At 52.0% G+C, this 27,970-nt stretch overlaps 1 protein-coding gene and 2 long non-coding RNA genes across 5 annotated transcripts; 2 read left to right on the plus strand and 1 right to left on the minus strand.

The window, feature by feature from the left end:
• Window positions 1-44: 44 nt before the first annotated feature.
• Window positions 45-27,941, minus strand: Fam3b (FAM3 metabolism regulating signaling molecule B). Its single transcript, XM_005323470.4, has 8 exons — window positions 27,751-27,941; window positions 22,855-22,998; window positions 10,815-10,938; window positions 6,507-6,565; window positions 5,641-5,691; window positions 5,054-5,141; window positions 3,618-3,750; window positions 45-238 (listed from the first exon to the last, which is right to left on the minus strand). Exons 1-8 carry the CDS (start codon window positions 27,767-27,769, stop codon window positions 149-151), a joined length of 708 nt encoding a protein of 235 aa, XP_005323527.1. The 5' UTR covers window positions 27,770-27,941; the 3' UTR covers window positions 45-148.
• Window positions 107-7,118, plus strand: LOC144376506 (uncharacterized). 3 transcript variants are annotated; one of them, XR_013437053.1, is made up of 3 exons: window positions 107-533; window positions 2,224-3,205; window positions 3,717-7,118. It is a non-coding gene; the product is annotated as an uncharacterized LOC144376506 (long non-coding RNA). The 3 variants fall into 3 exon arrangements; XR_013437054.1 differs by having other exon boundaries at window positions 3,053-3,205; XR_013437052.1 differs by having other exon boundaries at window positions 107-3,205.
• On the plus strand, window positions 17,649-25,235 carry LOC144376507 (uncharacterized). Its single transcript, XR_013437055.1, has 4 exons — window positions 17,649-18,177; window positions 22,554-22,686; window positions 22,896-23,016; window positions 23,767-25,235. It is a non-coding gene; the product is annotated as an uncharacterized LOC144376507 (long non-coding RNA).
• Window positions 27,942-27,970: the final 29 nt, after the last annotated feature.

Genomic DNA, 27,970 nt, shown 5'->3' on the forward strand with positions numbered 1-27,970 from the left:
CTGTTCATCGCCAGCCTCAGGACACAAGCACCAGTGTAAAAACATCGTGTGCCAAGATTTTATCAACTAGCAAAATATTCTTCAGGGATTGATGTCGGACAGCCCAGCTGCCTCCACCCACAAAGCCATTCCCGGGGAACACGTCATGCTACCGCAGGTCCTTCGGTATGCAGCCTTCTATCTGTATCTCTGCCGGCCAGCCAGCATACCTGTTCCTCGAATTATCCGAGTGGTTGATCTGTGTGAGAGGAGAATAAATAAGTGTTTTATTTATTCACTAAGCTAGTCAGCAAATATTTAATCTTTGTCACTGAGCAAAGTCACATGAGCAGAAACAATTCCTGGAGCGGGATTTGCTCCAGCACAAGCTGGCTCTTGGATTTCCTCTTTACACGCCTCTTGATAACCCTGAATGTAGCTCGAGGACACTTTGGAGAGACGGAAATGTTCTGTGGCCTAGGCTACTCAACGGTCACCACTAGCCACCCTCAGCTGGAGTACCTGGGGTGTGGCTTGAGAGAAGACAATGAACTGTAAGTTCTGCTCCATTTTAATGCACTTAATGTGAATGCAAACCTGACTGGTATCAGTTTTCAGCCAGGAGCAGCACTGTGTGTGTTTCTCAGGGCACTTTAGAGTTCCTTGCTCAAATGATTGTGCTCACATGGGAGCAGATTTTGTACGAGGGCATGTTTTCACGCCTTTGTTGCGCACTTCGGGTGAGATGGCTGGGTCCTGTGGGAGCTGCTTGTGTAACTTTTGAGGACCTGCCAGAATGCTCCCCGAAGGGCTGCACCATTTTTTTTTTAAATTTTTAGTTGTCAGTGGACCTCTATTTTATTTATTTATATGTGGTGCTGAGAATCAAACCCAGAGCCTCACACATGCCAGGAAAGCCCTCCACCACTGAGCCCAGCTCAGCCCAGGCTGCACCACTTGACAGGCCTGAGGAGTCTCAATTTCTCTTCAGTGAGTCAGACCAGTTTATTTTAAACTGGGAATAATAGGGCTGTGGCCATCCTGGTATGAGAGGTGGCATGTCATTGGGATTTTATCCCATTTCCCTGATCACTAACGCTGCTGAACGGCTATTCATGAACTTTTGTAACCTTCTTTGAAAAGGAAGCATTTTAAATCATTTGTACCCTTTATAAGTTTGTGGTCTTTTTAATATTGAGCTGCAAGAGTTCTTTATATATATATTCTGAACACATTCTATTATCTGCAAATATTTTCTCCAATTCCGTGAGAATTCTCTGATTCTTACTTTCTTTATGGTGTCCTTGAAGCAGGAAAGTTCTGTTTTGATGAAAAGCATTGACCTTTGTTGTTAGTGATGTCATTGCCATGAGATTGCTGCCTACCAAGGTCACAAAGATTCACGCCTATGGTTTTTTTTTTTTTTTTCTGAGTTGAAGTTCTAGCCCTGACATTCTGAGTTAGATTCTGCATGCGACATGAGGTGGGGACCCAAGCCATTTCTGTACACATGGATAGCTGGTTTTATCTGTACCAGTTACGGCCTTGGTGTCCTTGTTGAAAGTCAGCTGGTCAAGCCATGAGGACTCCCATTTTATGGAGTCTGAATTCTACTCCACTGACCACGTGCCTGGCTTTATGCCGACACCACACCATATGGATGATGGTAGCATGTCATGTGTTTCAGAACTGGGACCTGGAGTGCTGTACCTCCATTCTTCTTTCTCAAGACCACTTTGGCTATCTGAGTTCCTTGAATTTTCATATTATTTTTAGGATAAATTTCTCAATTTCTATTTTGAAAAGTCAGCTGAAATAGAGAGTGCATTAAACCTTTAGGTCAATTTTGGTAGTTCTAACTTCCAAACAGTTTTAAAATTTCTGATGCATGAACATGGACTATCTTCCCTTTTTCTTAATTTTCATCAATAGTGATTTATTAGTTGTAGTATGCAAGTCTTATTCCCCTACATTAAATTTTTTCCTTTGTTTTATTATTTAATGATACTCTGAATAGAATTATTTTCTGAACTTCATTTTCTGATTGTTCATTGCAAAAAAATAGAAATATAGTTGATTTTTCATTGATCTCATATTCTAAAAACTTGCTAAGCTTTTCCCTCAGTTTAAATAGTTTTTAGTGGATTCTTTAAGGTTGTTTTTATGCATAAAATGGTGTCATTTGTGAATAGAGAGAGTTGGATTTCTTTTCAATGTGGATGACTTTTTACTTCTTTTTGGCAGTGCTGGGATGGGACCCAGGGCCTCGCACACACAGGGAAGCACTGACCACTGTGCAGCCTTCTCCACCTGCCCTCACTAGAATCCTCACTACAATGAAGAAAAAGGTCGCAATGATGATGTTCTTTTTTTGCTTGATCTTGAAGGGAAATTGTCTGGTTTTCACCCTAAGCATGATGTTAGCTGTGGGGTTTCATAGATGTACTGTGACACACCAGGAAAGTCCCCTTCTATTCTTAGTGTGTCCGGTGCTTTTATCACTAAGGGGCGTTGGGCGCTTTTCAGTGTCTGTGGAGGTGGCCGGGTTTTTCTTCTATTAATGTGGTTTGGTATACTGACGGATTTGGGGGTTGTTAAACTAACTTTGTAACCCCGGGATAAGTCTCACTTAGAGCTACATCTGTCCATCTATCTACCCATCTACCTATAGATCTTCTTAAAACTAATCTAGTGATAAATTTTTTTTTATTGTTGAGACTTTGGAGATGACAAAATTTAAGGAAAACTGTGGTTCCTGCCTTTAACATGTTATAATCCAGGCAAGAAAGGACAAAAAAACCCCGACACCAAGTCCTGCATGCCCGCTGCAGGGAGCCTGGGTGTCCTGGGCATGCAGGCGGGGACAGAGACCCAGAGGAGAAGCCTGGGGAAGCCCTCTGCAAGGCTCGGGTGGAGGTCTCTTGCAGGGCGTGTCCTGGAGTCCAGGCCCCAGCTCAGTTACAGAAGAGCGTCTACCCTCACTAGTCCTCAGTTGGTGGGACTCAGCTTCCTCCCCTCTTACAAGACCAAGAGGGTGAACAGAAGCATCTTCCAACTTCCTTTTGCTGTCCAGCAGTGGAGTCGGCCCAGGGCCACTAACAGCTCTGAGCACCAGAACAACTGCACCCGGAAGCTGACCTGCGGATGGGGCTGGTGCTACGGTCCTGAAGGTGACTCCAACCTTGGCCCTGAGCCACCCTCGGCTGGGCTCTCCACAGGAGACTCAGTAAGTCAGAACCCGGTTCTGCTCTTCCCTTTGCTCTGATAAACAGGGTCCTTATGGAAGGGCAAGATCTGTCACCTGACAAGGTAGGACAGGAGAGGACGGCTGTACTGATCAAGGGCTGGCTAATGTGGGACCGCCTTGCCTGGCCCCTGAAGCCCCTCTGTCCCCCAGGAGGGGAGTGCCATCACTGTCCCCAGCAGGGGCCAGGCTGACCTCCTCCGTGGGAGGAGCCTGAACTGCCTGCTGGCTGCAGGGGTGGGAGGCGGGTCCCAGGGCCCTCTCAGAATCTTCTATTCAAGAGACTTGAGGGTTCCAAACTTCAGCCGAGAACCAACCCCAGGGGACCGGGCCAGGCTTACCGACAGCCACTGGCAGCCTTTCAGATCCCAGCCTTTCGCTGAAAAGCACCCACCTTTTCTCTCTGAATTCCTGAAGGGAGTTCAAAGCCTTTTGCTGCAAGAAATACCCAGCTTGACCTGAATTTCATGTTCCTGATTTCTTTACTTCCAAGTGCTTCGATGGCATCCTTGGCGCCAGCCTTCAGTCTGGAGGCAAAGGGGACAGCGTGAGGAAGCCTCCCGAGGACACCCGAGGGGAGGAGGCTGCCGCCGCCAGTCATGCCGTGGTCCTGAGCCAGGAGAAGCCGGCGCCCCCCGCGGCTGCAGGGAGGCGGCTCGTAGGACCTGCTGGTTGGGTGCACAGCAGATGATGGCATCCTGGGGTCTTACTTCTTGGTTCTGAAAGGACGTTGCGTGTGTCTGGGGGTTCAGCCACATCCTCAAACTTGGCCCACATCCTTTCCAGTCCAGGTTGCTACTTTGCTTACTGACTACAAAATAAGGTGGACAGCAAAGCTGGAGGACGATACCAAGGTCCAAAGTGGTGCTTTTCCATAGTCAGAAAATCCAGCATCAGAAAAGGAAAGAAACACAACACACAACACAACACCATCAGGGCGGAATGGTGTGGGGCAGAAGAAGTGAAGGAAGGAGGGAGAACAAGAGAACAGGATGTCTCCGTTTTCCTAAGGGAGTCATTCTGATGCATTTCCAAGCATCATGTAAGGAACTTTGGTGTGTCAGACGCTTCCTGAGAAATGAATCTGAGGTCAGACACGTTTGTAAAATGCTTTCCAGGTTTACGCATTCTCCCTAAAGACAGGCGCATGTTGACTTGGCAGATGGCACTCAGAAGTACAGAGCTAAACCAGCTCCTCCGTGAGTGCGGGGTGTGTGTGTGTGTGTGTGTGTGTGTGTGTGTGTGTGTCTGTGTGTGTGTGTATCTGTGTGTGTGTGTCTGTGTGTGTGTGTCTGTGTGTGTGTGTCTGTGTATATGTGTGTGTGTGTGTCTGTGTGTGTGTCTGTGTATGTGTGTGTGTGTGTCTCTGTGTGTGTGTGTCTGTGTGTGTGTGTGTGTCTGTGTGTGTGTGTGTCTGTGTATGTGTGTGTGTGTGTCTCTGTGTGTGTGTGTCTGTGTGTGTGTGTGTCTGTGTATATGTGTCTGTGTGTGTGTGTGTCTGTGTGTGTGTTCCTGTACCCTCTGCTGCTCCCCGTGTGGGGAAGCCATCTTCCTGGAAGTCCCTCTCTGGGTTGGCTGGAAAGCTCCTACCTCCCTGCCGAGCTGCTTGCTGTGGGGGACTGAGCCCCGGGCCAGCAGGCAGGTGCTCCAGTTCCAGGTTAGAGTTCCTTTAGAGACAGCCTGCTTTGTCATGCCATCTGCAAGCCATTCCTGTCCCTGAAACAAGCGCCCCCCTGCTTGGACTTCTGTCCCCCATGGAGACCAGGAGGGAGGCCCCTGGCGCTCCGCCCTGCTGGCTGCTGGGGCCGTGCTGACTCCCAACACACTCACCTGGTGCTTCCATCATCGTGGGTCACCATGAACAGCAGGGATCTCGAAGGAGCGCTCTGAATGAACTTCATCATTGGTCCAGAGTTATCTGTGGGGTCAGTGCAGGGGAGTTTGAGAGTCTTCTCTGCCAATGGAGGCTCCTGCCCTGGCCAGGGCCTCCCTCTGCCCGCGGCCTCTATGTCCACTCTGATCCCTGCTTCCTAGTGCTGGCCTCAACATGGGATCAGTGCCATCTGGGGCTCACTGGGGGACCATCTGAGGTGAGTGACAGGACAGACCACAGATGTTCTGGGTACAGAGTGGGAACGGAGCTCTCCCAGACCAAGAGCCGAGGCGGGCAGCCCCGAGAGGTCTGGCAGCCAACCGCCAACCAGCACAGCTCCTGCAGCACCGGCCAGGGGCCTCTGCAGTCGCTAGCCTGGAGCTGGACTCAGGTGCCATCCCAGAGAGGGCAGCCACGCCTGCCCGAGGGGCCCGCAGAGAGAGATGCAGACCAGAGCGGCCCTCCTCCTTTCTGAATAAATGCCCAGTCTCTTTAGGGTCTAGTCCATGTTTAAACTTCGTCTTAACAGGAAATGTTTTCTTACCACCTCCATACATATCAAAATACTGTGTGGCTATCGGCTTCCCAGTTACATCTGCAAATAAAAGAAATTGTGCTTAAAAAATAAATAATAACGGTGTGTTGGTGGCCCTGGTCCCTCCTAACAGGCCGTTTCTTGTCTGTGTGTCTGCAGGAAACAGTTGATGGGATGGCCTAAAGAATGTCACCAAGCACAGGGACAGCAGGACAGAGCCTGGCCACTGCTCTAGAGCCGCTTGCAGCCTGCACCCATTAGAGCTGACCTTACCGTTCTGCTCCCCACTGCATCTCCTCCAGGGACAACAGAAACCCCTCAGCTCCTCCCGCCACCGGCGTCAGCCTTCCCTGGGGTCATTCAACAGGGAGAACTGTCTCTCCCCGAAGCTCTCCTGTCCCCGGCCCATGCTGTCTGCTGCCCCGGGGATTCTGCAGGGAACTCCTTCTGACCCTGCTGCAGTTCTCAGTGCTAGGGTTCCCAGTGGCAGCAGGACCTCCGAGCAGGGCCCGGATCTGCCTTCCATGGACTTCCTGTGGCCGTTTATCATAAGGCAGTGGGAGCTGGCCAGCAGTGGGACTGAGATGCGACCCGGGGCCCCAGCGGGTGCTCTTCTGGGTTCCCACCAGGCCTTCTGCCTGTCCCCTTTGTGCTTTGTAAACTCCTTTTGTGTTTGGTCTTCAGTGACTTTTGTTGTTATTGAAACACAATCTGAAATGTGGGGCTCGTAAGAATAACTAAGTACATCATTTTAAAATGCATTAAGACAGACCTAAACTAGATCATGTGCAAAGCTCTCCAGAGCTCGAGGTCTGGGTGAAAAACCCAACCTCAGAGTTCTTAGAGACATTTTAAGGGAATCATTTAGAACTTACAGTCCACGATGGCAATGTTGATCCCTCTGGCCACATTCCCCGTCTTTTCTCCTATGAGCCTGAAACGTAACTGAGCGTCAGTCGAGATTCCTTTCCTGCCCAGAAAGGAGCACCCTGGCCCTGCTCACAAGACCCTCTCTGGGCAGCACGGCCCACCCACCATGGCTTCCCACGGTTTCCTTGAAGAGATCACCACCCTGGAGAGCCGCTGGGGTGCAGCTCCCTGGAGAGTCACCCCACACTCGCTGCTCCACCCACGTCTGCCCGAGTTCTGCAGACTCAGCACCCCCCCCCCAGCACCTGGAAGCTGCATTCAGTCTTATAATTTAGGCAAAGGATAGGGAAGAAAAACCCATATTTGTTTAGTTCAGGCTCTTCAAAAATGCTTTTTTACCAAATCTTCAACCAGCTCAGGAACATCTATTTTTGCATTTTATAGATGTGAGGTAGTTAGAGCTCAGTCAACGGGAGATGGGCCCAAACCTGGTTTTCCCGACTCTTCCCCATCTCTACCCCGGAAAGCACTGACGGAGGCGTGGCTTGCCTCCAGGCGACTGTTTCACCCAACCACAAGGCTTAGCTAGTTCCTTGAATAAACCCTTTGTCGTACCACTTAGAGTTTACTTCTAAACTGCAGAAGATGAGGCGTCAGTTTCATGGTGACCGGATCCTGACGTCAGGAAGACCGGGTGACATTCTGGAGATGGTGATCTTTTCTGAGATCACAGGAATTTTTTTTTCTGTGTGTGTGTGTGTGTGTGTGTGTGTGTGTGTGTGTGCCCTCTGCCAAGTTTTAGAATCGATGATAGGGCAATATCACAAAGAGAACTTGGAGTTCTCCTTTTTTCCCAGGTGAACACACACTTCATCACTCTGCAGCGTTGACCTGCGCTTCTTCCCGAGTCTCCTGGTCTTAGAGCTTTTGGACAGTTTTAGGGAATGTTCGGTAAGAACCTGAATTTTCCAACAGTGGACGCTTGGGTGAGCTGCACCTACCATCCCTGGAGGAAAGCAGGGAAGAAGGACAGGTTTTAAAGGAGTCAACAGAGCCTTAATAAGGGAGCAAATGACTTCCTAGGCAAGACCTCAGAGGAGACTGGGTTTGTGGTGCTGAGCCCAGCACTTGAGGGCTCTTTTACCCCAGGGGCAGTTTCCAATTCCAGAAAAGGTGCCAAAGGGGGTGAACCGCGCTCTGACAACCACAGGAGGCAGAAGAGAGGGCCAGGTCAGAGCCCCCACATCTTACATCAGTTTGCTCTTACAAAGGGCGGAGTCTCGAGCCACAGGAGAGCCCGGTGTGAAGTCAGCATTTGCATGGCCCTTAGCACAGTAGCCCAGAAAGCCTCCGTTGTTGGAATTTATTCAGGCTGTCTCTTGCTCTGCTGTTGGCTCCAGGTCCCTCAGAGCAGCACAGAAAAACCCTCAGAAGCCACAGAAATTCTTTTCCTGCTTTAGTTTGGATGTAGTTTGAGTGTAGTCCCCCAAGAATTCACGCGTGGTCTCAGTGAGGTGATGTTGGGAGCTGGGACCTTTAAGTAGTGGGGCTCATGCAAGGTAACTGGTCCCTGGGGACATGCCCTCAGAAGAAGAGGTCAGTGCTATTCTCACAGAGTGAATTAGATCTCCAGAGAGCAGGTGGTTATGAAAGAGCGGGTCTACCCCCTGAATCTCCCTGGCTTCCTGTCTCTTCATGAAATCTTTTCTGCATGAATTCCCACCATTGTGAAGCCACCTACATGAGGCTCACCACCACAGCTAAGCAGAAGAACCTGGTGCCATGCCCTTGAACCTAAGAACTGTGAGCCAAATAAGCTTCTTTTCTTTTTAAATGATCAAGCCTCAGATATTTTATTACAGGAATGGAAAACTGACTAAAACATATCTCTTGCCTCTATTTAAAAAATAATCTCCAATGTACTGTCTGGCTCACACTGTCAAACATAATCCGGCCCATGAGCAAAAAAAATCCAATATAACAAGTACCAATGGAACATAATAGGGACAGACTCACAAGGGGTTAAAATAGTAGAGTTATCCAACATAGACTTCAAAATAACTAGACTTAGTATATTCAAGAAAATGATCAACAAAACTGAAAAGTTCAGAACTGGAAATTTTAAAAATTGACATGCTGATTTGAAAAAAAATGAAGTTCTAAAACTAAATATAATAAGCTAATATCAATGGTCAATGAATGGGTTTAACAGCAGATTAGACACAGTAGAAGAGAATACCACTGAAATGGAGAACAGTTCTGTCCACAATGGAAGGCAGAGATAAAAAAACAGAATAAAAACCAGTGTGGTTTAGAGAATACAGTATTAAGGTCTAAAATGTGCTTCGTTAAGAATATCAAAAGAAAAAGAGAAGGTGAAGGGGAAAGAAAATGTACCAGCAGAAAAGTTGTCAGATACAATGAAGAACTTCGATACATACATGTTTAAGGAGCTCAGGAAAGTACAAATAAGATACACTACAGCACACACATCAGGGTACAAATGCTGAAAACCAAAAACAAGTAAAAAAATCCTAAAGACAATCAGAATCAGAAAGGGGAAAGGAAATTACTTTCACATTTGCAGCAATTAGATTGTTGGGTGATTTCTCCAAAGAAATAATGAAGCTGGAAGAAAATGGAATAACACCTCAAACGTTTCGAAAGAAAACAATGACCAACACATCCGGCCAAGATGTCTTTCAGGAATAAAGAGGAAAGACGGATATTTCAAAGAAAAATGAAATGCAAGAATTCACCATTAGCAACCCACAAGCAGAATTGGCTCTGTGTCTTTTGCTGTGACAAACCTTACCCATAAGTATGACCTTGTTTGTTTCCTAAGAGTCCTTCCGGAGAATAAGTGGTTGTGAGACCCTCCTTCACCCTGAACCCCAAAGTCAACAGAAATGTATACACATGGGCACCAAGAGACATAGACAGCACTAGGCAAAAATAATTGGGAATGACCCAAATGCCATTCAACCGTAGAATGGAAAATAACAAGGCAATATTACACAGCAATTCAGATCCACAAAAATAGCTATGCCCAACACCAAGGACAAATCTCACAAATGTCATTTTGAGCTAAAAAGACCCGACACAAAAGAGCATATAAGTTATGATTCCATTCATATAAAATTCAAATACACAAGATTACACAACAGTGTTTTGCAATGAATGTTTAGGCAGTGGAACCATCAAGAAAGGCAAGGACGTGATCACCACAGAAGGGAACAGAGTGCCTTAACACAGGGGCTGCACTTGGGAAGGGTACACAGAGGGCCTGCGGAGTGCTAGTGATAGTCTACGGCTTAACCTGGATGGCAGTGACACAAGTGGCCACTTTATAAGGATCAATTACAAAACCACATACCACAGGTTATTCATGGTAGCACTACTAGTAATACCCAAAGATCTGACACATTAGAACTGCCTGTCAGTGCAAAACTAGTTGAATAAACTATGAAACATCCCTGTGGAATACTATGCACCAATAAAATAAATTAGGGAAATCGCATTGTACTGACAGGGAGCAATCTCTATTATACTGTGAAGTAAGGAAAGCAAAGTGCAAAACTGTGCGTGGAGTTTACCACTTTTATGTAAGAAAGGACACGTCTCTGTGTATATGTGTATATATATATGCACACATATATATCTGTATATATACACACATATATGAATGTGTAGCAAAAGAAAAAGATAAAGTGAAGGGGACAGAAGATATACTATATATGCACATATACACACCTATTCATGCATGCATATACATGAACTCACATAGGCGTGCTTATAAAACTCATATATTGGTAGATCTACATATAGAGAGAGAAAGCTTATTTTGCCAAAAAAGCAAACATTAGAGGGATAGATCAGAAACTAATAAAAAAAACTGAGATGAGAACAGGAGAAAAATTGGAAGGTATAGGGAAGATTTTTCTGAATGTATGTTTTTGGATACATAATGTTAATTTCTGAACCATGTAAATATATTACACATTCAAAAATTAAATCCAAAGAAAAAATAGAAAAAAAAATCTTAGAACTAAAAATGAATGGAAATGAACCTAATCATATCAAGTATATAACACAACTGTGGGAAAAACAACTCTTTCACCTGACTTCAATCATAATACTGCACACTGCAGTGTAATATTTTTAAAGAAAAAAAGAACTGACAAAAAAGTCACCTTCACTCAATGGCTGCATTGAGTTCTCCGGATGCACATTTTGAAAGCAGGTGTTAAACCGCTCTAGGAATGAGGTTCTCAGTGAAAGGAAAGAGTGAAAACGTGAACACCGCTACTTACAGCTCATCCTCAAAGCAGATCTTGGCGTACTTGTCACGACCCCCGCCGCTGAGCAACCGGTAGGCATAGCTGTTGGCGGGGCACGCGGTCCAGTGGTCACATTTCTGCCTTCTGGGGGCAGGGGCTGTAAGACAAAGACCATCACTGTTAGTTAACGGATGCACCTGCTACCTGTCCAAAGGGCCAGCAACTCCGCTCCAGCACTCCACCGCAGTCCCAGGGAGGGGAGGACCCGAGGGGGGCTTCCCGCCTCACTGGGATCACTGCAGTCCCCCTGAAGGTGCACATGAAGGTGCACGGCTGACACGACCTGCTTTTTGTCTTGAGCGACACTTCACATGGAGAGGTTTTGAGCAGGTGCAATTTCAGACATGTCAGAACCACTGTCCACGGCTGCTCACCACAGCTGGCCTGCTGTGCCCTGCACCCTGGCCTCACAGTAAGAAAAAGACCTCAGATGCCGTGGCTTGGAGGTGAGGGGCCCCTAGAAGCTCCTGTTAGTGCAGGGACGTTCAGAGGTGGAATAACCGGCCTGTGACCTAGGTGACCAGGCAGTGCAGCGTGGTTGGAGTGGCCCCTGGGGCTGCCCCGAAGGGTCGCTCTTTCTGAATCCCCTGCTCTCTCTCTGTGTCCCGGCTGCCGGGAAGGGCAGCTCTCCTCCACTGGGCTCTTCCCCCAGGACCTACTGCTTTACCTTTGGCCCAGAGCAATGAATTCAGCCATTTATGGACTGAAACCTCTGAAGCTGGGAGCCTCTAAGTGGTTCTTGACAGGCATTTTGGTTGCAAAGCTAATACACAGGAGTCTAAGAGTGCTGGTGAACACAGACAGACACGCACGGGATCCGGACGCGCCCATCCCACAAACGCCACACAGCAAGCCACATCCAACACTGTGCACACCACATCCAGCACACTCTGTGCACACACACACCACGTGCCACCAAACGTCATACAACATACCACACAACCACACAACCACACAACATGTCAAGCAGAAGCAGCACACACACACATGCAACGCACACATGCACTGTACACACAGAATGACCGAATGTGTCTTTTAAGAAGACCCAGCTGCTGAGAGACCGCTTCCCCCGGGCACACCCTGACGGGAAGTGAGCAGGTGGAGAAAGGGCTCCATGCCATGAAGCCAGGAGGGCGGGTGGCCGCCTGGGTGACGTGGGTGAGTCCAGGGCAAAAGGGGTGGGCTCAGGGCTGGGGCTCAGGGCCGGGGCACTTGACCACTGTGGCCAGGGCCCCGGGTCCTATTCGAGCACTACAAAAGGGCAGAGAGGTCACCAGACGATGATAAAAAGCCAATTCACTGAGAAGCTGCCATGACTGTAAGTACATCCTCCTCCCACCCTGGACTCCTAACGAGGAAGCCAGGACCCGAGGGAGAGAAGACTGAGAATAATCAGTCACAGGGACTTCCAGAAGCCACTTTAACAGTGGACAGGTCATCCACACAGGAAGTTAACAAGGAAACACTGGACATTATCCTAGTCCTTAAGGCTGCCATGAAAACCGCTTTAAACTGGACATTGATGCACCACACACGTTCACTTCTCAGCTCTGAACTCTGGGCAGCCTGAGGCCAAGGCACCTGCACATGAGGGTCTGGTGGGCTCAGCTGGTGAAGAGGGCCGACACCCTCCCCTTCCCCTCAGGTTCCAATTACGAGCAGCAGCTCCCCGGCGGGTCACCTCTTAATACACCACACCCGCGACGCAGCTTCAGCACACGGATCCTGCAGACACAAACCCACAGACCATCGCAGACTCGAGCTACACCGTAGGCCAAGTGGACCTGAGAGACAGACGGAGCACCCCCCAACACCAGCAGAGCATTGTCCATCCAGAACATAGCGAAGCAGAGACAAGACTGAGCAAGTCCAAGGAGACCAAATCCACATGGAGCGTGCTTCCTGACCGCAGTGGTAAGAAATGAGAAATGACCACAGTGCAGTGCAGAGACTCCACAGGCACATCCAACATGCTCCTGAACAACCACGGGTCAAAGGGAAACTCACACACATCTGTGACCACAGGAAGGGGAAGACGACATGCACGTAGCAAAAGTCGGTCCAAGAGAGAACTTTCTAGAAATAGATGCCTACACCAAAAAAAGCAGGAAGACCTCAAGTACACAAGCTAATCTTGTGCCATCAGGAACAAGAAGAGCAAACTAACCCCGGAGTTCAGGGCAGGAAGGAAATGACAAGAGGAGAGGAGAAATAATGAAATAGAGACTAAAACTATAGAAAGGCCAATGAAACAAAGGGCTGTCTGTTGGTTTTTTAAAGGAAGACCAACTTGACAAACCCTCTGATTAAGAACAGAAGAGAGAAGACCAACTAACACTGGAAATGGAAGAGGAGACGTTCCAACGGACACGAGGTCACATGGGGGTCTTAGGAGCAGTTCCACCTACAGACTGCAACCCAGAACCTGGTGAATTCCTACCTACAACCCGCCAAGCCGGAACCGCCAGACACAGGCCATCCAAACAGGCCAAGGACAACGAGAACGCCCATCAAAGTCAGACCCGTCCAACAGAAGCCCAGTGAGACGGCTTTGCTGCCGAATCCTACCAAACCGCTGGGGAAGAACACACACCAATCCTCTGAGCTCACAGACACTGCAAAGGAAGAGACTTCTGAACTCACTGAACAGAGCCAGAGTCCCCTGATACCCAGCCAGCAAGGGACCAGGAGGAGGCAGACCGACAGACCAACACCTCCGACGGGCATAGGGGCCAAGTCCTTAAGGAAACAGGTTGGATATGACCAAACCACAGACAGACAAACGGGAGTGAACCAAACTAAAAAGCTTCTGCACAGTCACAGTATCATCAACAGAGGAAGGGGCGAGCTACAGAATGGAAGAGAGGATTCCAAACCCTGCATGTGATAAGGGCTAACGTCCAAACATATAAGGAACTCAAGCAATTCAATAGAAAGTACGGTTTCCAGCCTGACTTCAACTGGGCAATCGATCGAAGGGACATTAGTCCAAAGAAGATATACAAATGGCCCAGAGGCCTATGTAAAAGATGCTTGCTACCACGAATAATCAGGGAAATGCCATCTAAAACCACTATTCCATGAGCTGTTACAAAAGAGCCTCATGATGACATGCGGTGGCAGGGTGTGGAGACCAGGGAGCCCAGCACACTGTTGGTGGAGATATAAAGTAGAACAGCCATTATGGAAAACAATATGGAAGACCCTCAAAAAATTAAAATAACTTCCATATGATCCAAAATCCCGCCTCTGGGTGTTTCCAAAGGAAATAAAATCACTATGTGGGAGAGCCATCTGCACTCCTGTGTTCATTTCAGCATTATTCAAGATGCAAAATCAACCTACATGCCCAGCAGTGGATGAATGGATGAGGTATTTGGGCACAGTGGAATACTATTCAGCCTTCAAAAAGAAGAGGATTCTGTAATTTCTGGTGACATGGATGAACATGGGGACATGATGCTAAGTGAAACAAGCCAGGCACAGAAAGGCAAATACCACACAATGTCACTCATGTGTTGTTATGGTTTGGATGTCGAAGGTCCCTGGAAACATCATGTGGCAATGCAGGGAATGCTCTGAGGTGAAAGGATTAGATCATGGGAGCTGTCACCTTGCCAGTGGGTTAGCAGTGGATCCCTGGGCTCCCACTGTAAACTGGCTGGGTGTGGCCGAGGATGACGGTCCCCGGAAGCAGGCCCCTGGGGTTCTATCTTGTCCTGGCTCCCGACTCTCTGGCTCCCTCCCTCTGCTTCCCAGCTGCGGGGAGCGAGCAGCTTTCCTGTGCTGTGTCTGCCTCACCTCCGCCCAGAGCAAGGGAGTTGACCAGCCATGGACTGAGCCTGCGGAACCCTAAGTCCATAATAGACTTCTCCTCCTCCGAGGTGTTCCCATGGGGTCTTCTGGTCTCAGTGACTAAAAGCTGAGTGACTCACGTGTGGAATCCAAGAGGCCAGACCCAAGCAAGAACTAGCAGGGTGGCTACCAGAGGCTGGACAGGGATGGAGAGGGCAGGGGGCTGGGAGACGCTGGCCAGAGGACACGAGTTTCCATTGGGCAGGACACCTGTTCTCATTAATACAAGAGACCCACTGTGCGTCAATCGTCTACTTGGAATTTTAACAGTTCTCGTCACACGGAAACCAGATGTGAATGGAAGCACGTGCTCATGGGCCTGATTTACCACCCCACAGTGTCACGGGGATGACAGCACCACACTGTGCAGCATAAATACGCCCTTCATGGCTTTGTATCTAAAAACAAGTCAATGGGTCAGAGTTCATTGAAGAGGTACCGTGACCCGCTGGAGATGGGGCTGCAGAGGATCATGGTGACGTCCATGTGCCAGCGCACCACACTGCACGTGGCCTGAGCTTCTTGGTGACCTCGTCCTCCTTCCCGGGAGCGGTGGTCTTGCTGAGTGCTCACGCTGACCGCGAGGGCTCCCTCACCTCCTTAGGTCTGGCTCTCTTCCCCTGCCCATGGCTCATCTCTGGCCCTCCTGCCGCACACAGCCCAGCCCCACCGGGTCTCACTTTGCTGTGTTTTATTAATGCTTATCCCTCTGCACCAGCCTCCAGTTCTTCTCAAAAGTCCCCGTGAGAGCAGGGATTTGTCTGTCTGGTGTTCACTGTCCCCAGCCCCTCGCCGCACATCTGCAATGTTTGTTGAGCGAATGGGCAAGTACTGGACCCTCGGTGCTGCAGGAATCTACTGTACGTCAGCACGCGGGTCCAGAGAAACAGACCTGCCCCTGCAAAAGCAGCAAGCTGGAACTGGGCTGCGGCTGAGGGGCACAGCAAGCAGGTAGCGCGTGAGGCCCTGGCTCTGGGCCCAGCTCTGGAAGGGAACCAAGCCGAGCCGTCAACAGACCCAGGGACTGCGCTTCGTGGTGTTCTGAACACGTCCTACCAAAGCTCTGGGCGACCTCCACCAACTTATCTTCCTATCGATTCTGCTTTTTGAACAAGGAAAAACTATGGGACTTTCTTATTCTGCAGAAAAAAAAAAGTTGAAAATAATAGTAGAGAGATAAAAGGGGACAAAAAATCTTAGATTTCATTTTTACTCTTTGGTGCATTCTTTTGTGGACTTTTTAATGTATGCAATAGACATCTACAAAGGTAGATAAAACAGTTGAGCCTACTTAAAGAGTATGTTATGCTACTTTAATTTTGAAATAATATAGTTAATATGGTTTCGTTTACTTCCAGACACTTAAAGGAAGTGTCCAGCTGTTAATATGGACATTCCTATAGGTGGTTGTCGTTGTTGTTTTCAGTTTGAATAATGATGTTTGTTACTTAGGTGCCACCTAAGATACTTGGAACATAGTCTTTGAAAATGTAACTCACTTGTTGCTTAGAAGTGGCTGGTCCCGGCTCCCACCTCTGCAGGCACGCTGCGTACACAGACCCGGGTTGGAGGGAATGCCCTCAGGACAGGACACACGGGTGCGTCCTCCCTGGAGCCTGCATGTCCCCTTAACCTACTGACTGTCCCTTAGGAGCCACAGACCTGACTGCGTGCCCTGGGTAGTGCTGTCCTGGGCATGATGGGTCCACAGTTCCCTTAAGCCCAGAGGACCATCATCTCCAGGTCTCTGGCCACCCTCACAGGGCTGTCGCCAGTGTGCTGGGTCCCGAGTCCACTCAGCTGGAGGCCAGGATCTGAGCCCATGCAGAATGGCCATGTGTCATCCGGTGTGCTGTGTCCACCTGGAGGGGGCGCCCCTTGCACCCCTGGCCTGGCAGTCCTTACCAGGGACACCAGGTACTCAAGAGGAAGGTTGCCACCAGGTGAGTCCAGCTGAGTGTCCTGGGAGGTCACTGCTGTGACTGCCTGCCGACTTCCCAGCTTCTCTTGCAGTGATCTCCCACCCCCCCACCCCCCCGCAGCGTCACATGAGCCAGATTGGTACGTCCCCAAATCAGTGTAGGAAGCAGAGAAGCGAAACTTAAATGAGAAGTCAAATGGCTGAGCCAGGCCCAGTGGGGCACACCGTAGTCCCATTAACTGGGGGGAGGGGGGCGAGATAGGAGTGCGAGATCGGGCCAGCCTGGGCAGCTCAGTGAGACCCTGACTCTAAATAGCGGCAAAGCTCCAGGGGCTTCAATCCCTAGAACCCAAGTAAAGTGGGGGAAGGAGGAGGGAGGGAGGAGGCGGGGGGGAGTTAGCCCCCAGTCATGGGGAGAGAGGAGGCAACAGGCACAAGAGCATTTCCTTCCAAAAGTGCCAGAAAGGTGGACAGAACCTCGGCGCTCTTACCCCAGAGCTTAGGGCTACGCCTGCCCTACCCCAGAGCTCAGATGTAAGTTTAGGAACTCAGTCTTAACTTTTTCCTTTCTGAAACGAACAGTGAGTGATTCCAGTGACGTCCATTTCAGGTTTTAAAACTCCAGAAGAGCGCCGGGGGCTGACCGCATGCGGGCACGTGCTCTGGAGACGAAGCGGGTGCAGCAGGGGGTGTCTGTTCCTCACGGGGTGGGAACAGGTGCAGAACCCGTGGCACTTCCCACAGTCACCATTCCCTGGAGGCACAAACGACCAGGGCTGAAGAAGGAAGCCGCTCCTCACTGCAGAGGGCACAGGGCACAGACACAGCTCTGGCTCCATCCTGTCCCGCGGGGCTGCCTCCTGGGGCGTCTCGGGGGACCTCATGGAGGCCCTCAGTGCTTTTCCTGAAACTCCTCCCCAAGAATCTCCATCTTGTTCTGCAGGCTCTGCGTGAAGCCAAGTTTAAAAGGAAACACATACAGGTTCTTGGGCTCCACCCTGGACTTGCAGGGTTTTATCATTTTCTGGAGCGGGGTCCAGGAAACCGTTTTAAAAAACACTTCCTGGTTTGGGAATGCTGGCCTCATTCACCCCTCTGAGTGAGGAAGATGATTTCAGGGGTTTAGGGATGTGGCAGACGTCAGCAGAGTGTGGAGGGAAGACAGGACCCTGTCAGTGCACCCGAGGCACACAGGAGACGGCTGCTGTTCACTTCGGCCACTTCAGATCACCTCTCTGTTCTGTGGGATCAAACTCTGGGCACAGCCATGGGAGGCCAGATCCAGGTGTTCTGTCCAGAGAGGCTGAGCACTTCCCACAGCAGGCGGGCACGGTGCCAGTGTTATCTTCACAGAGCCTGTGCCTAAGCAGGGGACACCAGGAGGGAGGAGGAGGAGGGGAGGGAAGGGCAGCCACAGGCAGCTGGACACACGCACGCCCAGCCTGAGGACGCCACCGGAGACAGTGATGGCCAGGAAGCTCTGGGACTGGTAGCATGAAGCCAAGACAGTGGTGCCCAGTGATGCCAGTGGAGGTTGGTGACAAGGGGCATCGGACGGAGGTAGGTGGCAGGTAAATCCTCTCCTGTGCACTCAGGGCCTGGAGCGGCCTCGCTGCTGGCCGACTCCCCTGCGGCTCTTGCAGGGCTCAGATTCCAGAGTTCTGCCAAGGCTCTGCGAACGCCCTCGACAAACTGGAGATTTTAAAATGCTAAGTTGGCCTGAATCTCCTCATTTATAAAATATTTAGATTCATAAACCACAACACGCATTTCTTTAAAAGATAAAAATGTTACAGCAGATAATTTCTTCTGTTCTCCTTCTTTTGGGTCCTGAGGGTTGAATCCAGGGGTGCTCTACCACTGAGCCACATGCCCAGCTCTTCTGATCCCTTATTCTGAGACAGGATCTCACCAAGTTGCCGAGGCTGGCCTTGAACCTCCCCGTTGCTGGGATCGCCGGTGTGTGGCACCACTCCTGGATCAGAATTGTCTAACGGAGAAAGCTTAGTTGGTCATTTTCTGTTCACTTAACAGCTTTGACTTGCCTGTCCATTTTTAGGATATGCTTCAGGCGGTATATGTTTAGGGACTCGGAAATCCATGTGCTGTGACTTCCACGTTGCCCTGGACACAATTAAAGAATCAATTTGCGAAAAAACAGTGGGCTTCAGTGTCAGAAAGCCCCTCGTGCATGATTCTCACTCAGGACGGTTTGAGGATGTCACAGGTTGGCGGGACCTCTCCGTCAGCCTGAGGGACGTCTGCCTACTTCCCCGCCCATCCTTCCCTGTGGCCACAGCAGTCCTGGGCCCTCCTCTGTCCCCTTGCTTGGCTCGGCTTCACCTGGGGGGGGTGGCCGTTACATTTATGCCTGGTGGACGCTCCGGCGATGGCATGCTCTGGGCTCCCAGGACAAAATAACCGTCCACGAGCACCTTGCTCCTGTGGTCAGCCGAGGGCCTTCTTTGAAAGGTAGTGTTTGCTTGGAGATGCTGCCAGCTCTCCTTCTGCACGTATGTGCGGTTACAGTGTCTGGCAGAGGGCTGGTGCACAGTCAGGGGAGGGTGAGGCCTCAGGTGTTTCAAAGGCATGTTTAATGCAATAATTGGATTTTTTTTTTTGTACTAGGGATTGAATCCAGGGGTGCTTAACCACTGAGACATGTCCCCAACCTATTTATTTATTGAAAATTTTGAGGGAATAATTTGCTTAGGGTCTCAATAAATTGCTGAGGCTGGCCTTGAACATGTGATCCTCCTGCCTCAGCCTCCCAAGCTGCTGGGATTATGGATGTGGGCCACCATGCCCAGCTTAATGCAATATTCTTAAAGATTAAAATGAATGAAAAACAATCCATGATGAACAAATACAAACCTTTTAAAGAAAGGTGGGATTAAATAAATGTAAACACAGACAGGTAGGACCCTGGGAGAGCTTGCTGCCTCGTCTGGTGAGAGTCCTGATGGGAACAAGCCAGCCCTGAGTTCTGCAGAGATCCGGGACAGGCAGCCCCTGGGCTCTGCCCCCATCTGCAGACCCAGCCCCACAGTCTCTCCCAAACACTTGAAGCAGCCCACACTGGAAGGCAGAGAGCTCCGTGGGCCACCCCAGGGCCTGCGGGATTCCTGAGGATGTCTCGAGGCTGGCAAGGGCTGCCCAGGGGCGTCCTTCAGAGCCCAGCAGGCCGGGCCTCCTCCCAGGGCTGTGTCCTCCTGCTCCTGTTGACTCGTGTGTCCACCCTCAGGTCTGTCTTTCAGGGCCTGCCCCTCTCGGCCCTTGCGACTGGCCCCGCACAGGGTCACCTGGCCCTGTTCTTGTAAACGGACACCGAGGTCCTCTCCAGTGGGAACGCGGCGTCCTCCCCCATGAAGGAGGAGCTCTTCAAGTCCCCCCTGGATGGGAGCGCGTGTGGGGCTCCTGGACCGTCCCAGCAGGGCCACCGTCCTTTCTCTGGCTTCTCTTCCAGCCGCTCATCCGGGAGTGCCCACACTGGTCTCAGCCTCGGTCTGCCTCACAGCCTGATCCTAGGTGCTGGCCACGTCATAGATGGACTGGGGACTTGTGGATGCTGAAAACATACGTTGCCCAGGACAGTCTTCGAGCTGCCCTGCCTGGGGGAAGCTAAGGAGAGCTCGCAGAGCCGGTGCTGACCCCTGGCCCATCCCTGCCCCTCCGCAGCCCAGCGGAACCACAGTTTTTCCTGTCTGCTTAGGAGGAAGGGGCAGAGGCTCCTAGCAAGAGCCTGAATCCAAGCAGCATCAGCCGCCCTGAGTGGCTATGGCCACAGCACCTGGACAGGAGTGTGCTGGACAAGGCCATTCCCTGAAAGCTTTCCCGCCAACCATGTTGGGGACACCAGGACCAAACACCTTGCTGCAGAACTGGCACGGTCCCGTGAACCCCGTGATCTCTGCGTTCTGTGCGCTGTCTCTCGCGCTCCAGCACGACACGCGATTCACAAGGCCCACCCCAAACTGTGCCCAGCGGACACTCCACAGTGGAGCATCCCTCCAGGTGGAGGCTCCAGGCCAGAAGGAGCCAGGACATGGCTGTAACGGCTGCAGCCACCACCTGCCACCCCTTTCCCTCACCCTGGGTTCCTGTGTCTGGGAAGCAATGTCCCAAGGCTGCCCTCGCCGGGAGCTGAAGCCACCTGGTAATGAGCCTTCTAAGAGGCTGGTCATCGGAGGCGCTGTCTCCAGGACAGACTGCCCACTGTATGTAAACGGGGACTGACACAGGGGACTGAGGCCTGGAGGTGTCTTCCAGGTCCTTGTGCAGCAGCATTAGGTCATCTATGGTAGGTAGTGAAGGGACAGCAAGGAGACAGGCTGAGCCAACACACAAACCTTCCTAAGGCCCAACACAACTTGTAGTCAAGTCCTACAGTTCCTTCTTTCTTTGGTCATAAGAGAATATTAAAATGAGAAGGAGTCGCTTCTATAAAAGTTTTTTTCAATTAGTACCTAATTTTTTGTTTCTGTGCAAGTTAATTTGTTATATTTTATGGTCTGTCTTAAAAATATACTGACATCTAAGGAATAATGAAAATGTGGTACATACAAACAATGGAATACTACTCAGTCATCAAGGATAAAATCGTGGCATTTGCTGGTAAATAGACAGAACTGGAGACTATCATGCTAAGTGAAACAAGCAAGCCTATCCCAGAAAACCAAAGGCCAAATATTCTCTCTGATATGCAGATATAACACAAAATAATAGGGGGTGGTGTGGGGATCAGACAAAGGGGAATGAAGGGAAGGGAGGAGAGATAGGAATAGGAAAGACAGTAGGATGAAGTGGACATCACTTTCCCGTGTCGATACATGAAGACACGACCAGGGTCACTCCACATCACGTACTACCACATGTACATGTGACATGTTAGCTGTCATATATAATAAAAAGAACAAATAAAAAAGTAAAATATTTTAAATAAAGAAACTGTTGGAAAATAAAACAAAAACAAACTATATATATATATATATATATAGGCATCTGCTTCCAGTAGAAATTTTTAAAAGGATACCACTTAGTACTCTACTGTGTGTTCCACAGGGCCTCTGACATAATAGTGAAAGCATCTTTTTTTTAATGTTTTTTAGTTGTAGATTGATTAATTGATTGATTGATTTTTACGTGGTGTGAGGATTGAACCCAGGGCCTCACACGTGAGAGGCAAGTGCTCAACCACGGAGCCCCAGCCCCAGCCCCTGAAACCAGCTCCTCTATTCTAGCTGTATTCCAGGTGCACACCCTGCCCTGCACGTGAAGTCTCTCTGTCAGGCTCCTACCTGAGCCTGGTGACTTAGCTTTGGGGTCTCTCCTCGCTGACTCTGAGGGCCTTGGAGCTCCAGGGTGGACCTTGAACACACAGGTGTCAGACTGCGGCAGGGAGCAGGGGGTGCTGATGAACACCTGCTGCATTAACAAGTGCACGCCTGTGAGGGCGGGCATTCCCTCCCGAGTTAGCATCTGCCCTGGAAAGAGAACTGGCAAAAAAAATTGGTACCAGAAAAAAAGGGGCTGAGCAGGAAACGGCTGTGGCCAACATCACATCTGCAAGCTCCGGAATCCCCCCTTTCCAGCCCCCAGAGGTGTCACAGGCATTTCTGTGGGCTACAAACCGCCCAGTTCGTGGCATCCTCTCCCAGCCACTGGAATGAACTAGGACACCGTGCCTTACACCAGACCCGCAAACTGCCCTCAGAAATGTGCGTGGCTCTGTCCCTTGCTTTACTGACATCACTTCTTGGCTCAGCTCTGTGCCTGGGGAGCAGCAGGCCTAGTAAAGCCCAGGCTCTGGGGCTGAGTCCCCTAAGTGACTGGCAGGCAGGGCTGCACCCGTCCCAGGCTGTGGTGGAGGGGCCGTCCTGTCTACGGATGGAGAGTGTCTCCTTGGCACCCCGCACTTCTTTCCTCTCCATTTACAGACTGGCTTCTGCGCCCAAGACGGGACCTGGTGAGACGGCATGGGAGAAGTTCAGTTCTTTAGAAAATGTAAACCATTCCTGTGTTTCCCCTGGGAGGAAGCGGAGATCTGCTACCTACAGAGGATAATTCAAGGTCAGGCTGTGGTGTGGGGATCATGGCTAAGCAGCTGGGGCCAACTGGTCATGTCTCCCGTGCTCGTGAGCAGTGGCACCTGCCTCCACGTGGCGTGGGGACTGCTGGAGTGGCCGTCCCCAGAACCTTCCCTCCCCTGCTCCCCTTCAGCTGGGGTCAGGTACTCACCCTTGAGGACAGGCCTCTCACCAAGGCTGCGAATGTTATAGGCGGCACTGGACAGAGATGCATCTGGGATGAGCTCTGCCAGCAGGTACCCGGAGTACCAGGCGCACATGGAGGCAAGGACCAAGAAGGCGGCCTTGACAGCACCTGGAACAAAGGTGGATGGTGAGCACTGCACCGGGGTGCACTGGGCACAGGTGCCAGCCCTCTCTGCCCGCACAGCCTTCCTTCCCAACCGCGAGTCGCGGCCTCAGCAGGCCTGCTCTGAAGGGGACTTCCAGGGAGGCGGTGCTCAGAGGGGGAGGCGGAGGGCAGGTGAGGACCCCTCAGCTGGCAGCACTGGGATTCGACGCAGGCAGCAGATAACAGACAAGAGCCGTGTTGCCAGGGCAGGTGGCTGCACGGCTGCTGCGGTCGATGGGCCGTTGAGCACCTGGGGCCAGCACCACCAAGGCGGACCCCGTCACCAGTCAGATCCTAGACCTGCCCACTGGAATCTCTGAGGGCACGTCTCGGTCTGTTGACTGTGGCTACGTCTCCGAGCTGAGAACGGCTTGGCACCGGTACACACGCTGCCGGTGAACGGCAGCCGGCCGTGACGCCGGAAGAGGTCCCCACGGGCATCCCATTGTCAGGGACACCGGAGGTCTCCAAGCAGCCAGTCCCTGGAGACACCTGTGCTGGAGAGCTCGGCGCTCTTTCTCCCTGCCGCAAGAGCGGCGGCCGGAGCTCGGCACGCCCAGGGAAAGGCCTTGCTCCCCGAGTGCGGAGCCCGTGCAGCCCTCAACGGGGAAGGCCGGGAGGGAAGAGGGAGCAGGGAGCAGGCGGGCATGACAGGATGGGGGCTCCACTCCCAGCTGGTCAGCCGGGAGTGCGGAGGCCCCAGACTTGCAGGAGCTGTTTCTCCCCACCCAGAGCCTCGAGCAGAGACCAGGTCCTCACTGTCTGGGCCAGCTGTGAGTGTCCAGCCCTGGAAGCGGAGTTCAATGTTGAGCCTCCAGCACAGCAGCCCCTGGCTCCCTCCTGGCACCAACCCTCTCCCCATGGGAGCCGAACCCTCCTGACCCGCTATCCGTAGCCCTGCAGTGGGCCCAGGTTCCACTCTCAGGGCCCGGCTTCGGTCCTTCCCTCAGCACTCAGAGGCCCATTCATCCTGCAGGGACCCTGGGGCAGGAGTCCAGGCTCCCAGGGAGCCATGCTGAAGGACTGACGCGCCCGGGGCCCTTGGGGTTTTACTTTCCAGTATGCCTTTCAGTGCCAACTCCTTTTCTGTTTTCAAACCACAGTCTCCAAGATTATTGGGACAATGTGCAGGGCTGGCTTTTGTTGGGAAAGGTGGTAGCATGGCCATGTCTTTGCCGGGGATGAAGGGACATCTCAAAGCCAGAAGCAGCCATGAAAAACAAGATGAGGCTGAGGGCTTGGCAGGCCCTCCCTTGCACCTCCCCAGGGCCAGTCACTGTGGGCACATCACTGTCCCCAAATGCTCTGCAGTCCTCACCCCTTGGCCTGCAGAACACTCCCTCCACGCTGCCTGTGGCTGAGCCTGGTGGCACCCTGGGAACTAAAGGGCAGGATGTTCTTGAAAGTTCTTTTGGGGGGACCATGTGCATGGGCAGGTGCAGGACATGTCCAAAGACAGCAATAGGTCACAGCTGGCCGATTTTATCCAAGTGGTTGAGAAGACAACTGGCACTAAACAACCTTCAGAGGGTCTTCCGGACCCCATCCCACAGCCTCTTGCACCATGAGCTATTCAGAGCTTGGAGGAGACAGCGTCCCCTCCCACGGAGGACGCGAAGCACTGCCTGGAATGGAGGTACAGTCTGGTCCTAGTGGACAAGGACACACAAGTGGATGTGACAGAAAGGAGAGCCAATCCTCACAGTGAGAATTCGACACCTTGAACAGGTCGTCTGTGAGCATCTTCCCCGGACATTTCTCAGCGTTCCCAGTGAAGCCGGAATCAGGCAGGCAGACAGCGAGGGTCAGACCCAGAGAAAGAGGGACTGAGATGCTAACACCTTCACGGCATCGAGAACCTGCCCTGCTCCAACCTGTTGCCAAGGTGACCTGTCCCAGGAGTTGCCCCTCCCCACTGGGAGCCACAGGTTGTTAATACTGTGTCCTGGGCTGCTCCACCTGCCCTTCCCCCTCAGCCCACCTGGCTCCCACCTTTGGCCGTCCCACGGAGCATTCCTGGGCCTAGTCACGTCCACAGGAAGGAGAGAGAAAGAGGAGAGGGTAGGAGAACACAGGAAGCCTGGGACTTATAAAAAGGCGGAACACCTCGCCTCTGGGGATACCAGGTGGGCCCCTCCTCCCTCCCGGGAGAAGTCCACGTTACCCCTCTTAAATAAACCTGCTTTATGTGCTTGCCTCGGCCTGCTTCCCTAATGTTGTACTTCAACCTGTGGGGAGCAGGACTGCCACCAGTAGCCAGCAGTATCACTAGGGAGGTATAAATTGTGTTGTGGTTGAAGAGCGCCGCTGGTGGCCTCCAGGCTGGGGACAGTCTAGCTTCCTGTGATAACAAGTGGCTGATGGCAGAAAGCGAGACCTAGAGCCAGGACCACCTCTAGGGTGGGAGAGTAGACCCAATAGCACCACTGGACTTGTCCACCATCAGAAGGTGGGCACACACCGGGCTGAGACTGGCTCTATCACAAAGGCACAGAAGTGTCCCAGCCACCAGGAGGACAGGACCAAGGAGCCAGCCCAGGGTGGATGAGACCCGGCAGCTTCGGTGTGTTTCCCAGGGCTGCCTTAGGAGTGCCACAGGCTGGATTGTGAGGCTAGAGGTCCCAGATCAGGTGTCAAAAGACTGTTCCTCCAGGGCCACTCCTTGGTCACAGATGGCATGTTCTGCTGGTCCTCACAGGTCGTCCCACTGCGTGTGTCCTGATCTCCTCTTCCTACCGGACACCAGTCATACTGGACGGGAGCCCACCCTAAGGACCTGATTTTAACTTAATGACCTCACGAAGGCCGCGTTTCCAGAACACAGTCCCATCGTGAGGTTAGGGCTTCAGCTCAGGACTTTGGGTGGAAGCCACCGTTCGGCCCCTAACCCAGCATTAGCCCTGCATCAGGCTGGCTGGGCCTAGGCTCTCTGTGGACTGGACAGGAGGTCCGTCCGAGGGTGACAGCAGAATGGGAAGGACCGGAAGCAGCCTGTCAGGATGAAGGTCGGGTCCTCAACTGAGCACAGTGCCTCTGGGTAGGTGGGAGGCCGGGCCTCTGAGAGGCTGCTCTGTAGACCAGGTGCTACCCTGGTGGGGCAGAAGTGCTGAGGCTTGGAGCCCTCCTGGACTCTGTAACCAGGACCTCCTCTCCTCGTGTGATTATGCCGCCGCCACCGGCTGGTGGCAGTGTCCCGGGAACGCGTTCCACCACGCCCCGCAGACGCGCCGGGAGCCTCAGAGCTCCTTACCTAATTCTCAGTTCACAGCAGTGATGTGATCTGAGCTTCTCAGAGTGACTGTTCTCACCGCCACACGCCCAGATGAGGACAACCCTGGTGTCCCTGGGAGCTTTGTGTAGGGGACCACATGGCTCACAAATGAGTCAGGAGGGCTGGGTGTGAAGAAGCGGAAGGTGAGGGGATCCCAAGACCCAGAAAGGATGGAGCCGCTCTTCCGACAGCTGCGATGCCGTCAGTGCCCGAGGGGGGCGCTGCAGATGCTTCAGTCCATCACTGACCAACAGGACACGTTCTGAGGAGCAGTGGGTCTCTGGAGATCTTATTGTTATGCAAACAAACATCATTGACCTCTAACTGTGACTCTGACTCATTAGGCAGCGTCACGCTGTGTGACCTTATACAGGAACACGCATGCACGTGTCACCACCATTCTGTCCCACAATTCACAGCAGTCAGCAAAAGCAACATTGTTCACCCATAAACAGTTTAGTTTAGTTTTGTTTCTCTAAGAAAATAACTTTCCACAAGAAGGCAAAACCTTAAAGTGTGATTTTCCTACATTTAGGGATGTAGGCTGTGCTGTGGGCTTTCTGGAGTGGACACTGGTGCTGGGAGGGTCACCCTCATGCAGAGACGGACTCAGAGGTAGGCAGGTGACCCCCCAAGGGAAGCTCAGAGCTTGCCCTTCTGAGCTGCCCATGTTTGCACAGGGCTGTGCCCTGTTCTCTCTCCCCTGGAGGAACCCGCTTCCTCCTCTGGTAGCCAGAGAACAATAGCAAAACCCACTAGAAGGGCAGGTGAGCCTCGGGGGACGACCAGTGGGCAGCAGCTGTGAGACCCCTCTGCTCTGAGCCACAGAGTGGCTGGTGCAGACAGTGGGTGCCCCCCCTCCTGGCCATCTTTCTAAATCTCTGTAGCGCCAAGAATTTGACAAAGAGCAAACTAAAGACAGCCCCATTTTAAAAACTGAAATGCCACGGGGACTGTCACAATCAGCCAGGGCCAGGCATTTACTTCCCATGCCACCCTCAGCCCCCTCCTGCCAGAAAGGCTCCTGAGGGTCCCCCGAACTTTCCACAATCCCTGGGCTCCTGTCCGAGGGAGTCCCCAACCAGTGCCGAGCCAGCCCTTCCTAAGGTGGGGCACCCCAGCCCCCACCCAAAGGCACTCACTCTTGGCGGCCGCAGTGTGCCACCTGCCTGCCCTGGATAAGGTGTGCGCTCACCGGCACCAGCCCCAGCAGAGTGGCAGGACTGGCAAGAGCCGCAGGTTGGAACCACCAGCCCAGCCCCTCGGAAACCTCAGCCCCTTTGGCGCTGAGACCCTAATTGTGATCTGGGTCTAACAGGAGACGGTGCCCCAGCCCCCACCCTTCTGGCTCAGTGTGGCACCTCCAGAAGGGGCAACAGGTGACTCCCCTGCTCTGGGTCCCTCCCTCCCACACACTCGGAGGCAGAGGGGGGTGTCGCACTCACCAGCAGCCACAGGGCGCATCTTCTGGGGGCTGCTCCCGCCTGCCTGGTCCTGCAATCTGCAGGAGCCACTGACTGGGCAGCAGGAAGGACCTGTCCTGGGGGCCGGCAGAAAGGGGCGGGCCAGTATTAGCAAACCACAGGTACCGGCCAGGCACGTTCAAGGTTCAGCGGGCAGGTATGGGCTGGGCAGGTATGGACAAGCAGAGCACCAAGGGGCCCG

The sequence above is a fragment of the Ictidomys tridecemlineatus genome, chromosome 3 (assembly GCF_052094955.1).
Source record: "Ictidomys tridecemlineatus isolate mIctTri1 chromosome 3, mIctTri1.hap1, whole genome shotgun sequence".
NCBI lineage: Eukaryota > Metazoa > Chordata > Mammalia > Rodentia > Sciuridae > Ictidomys > Ictidomys tridecemlineatus.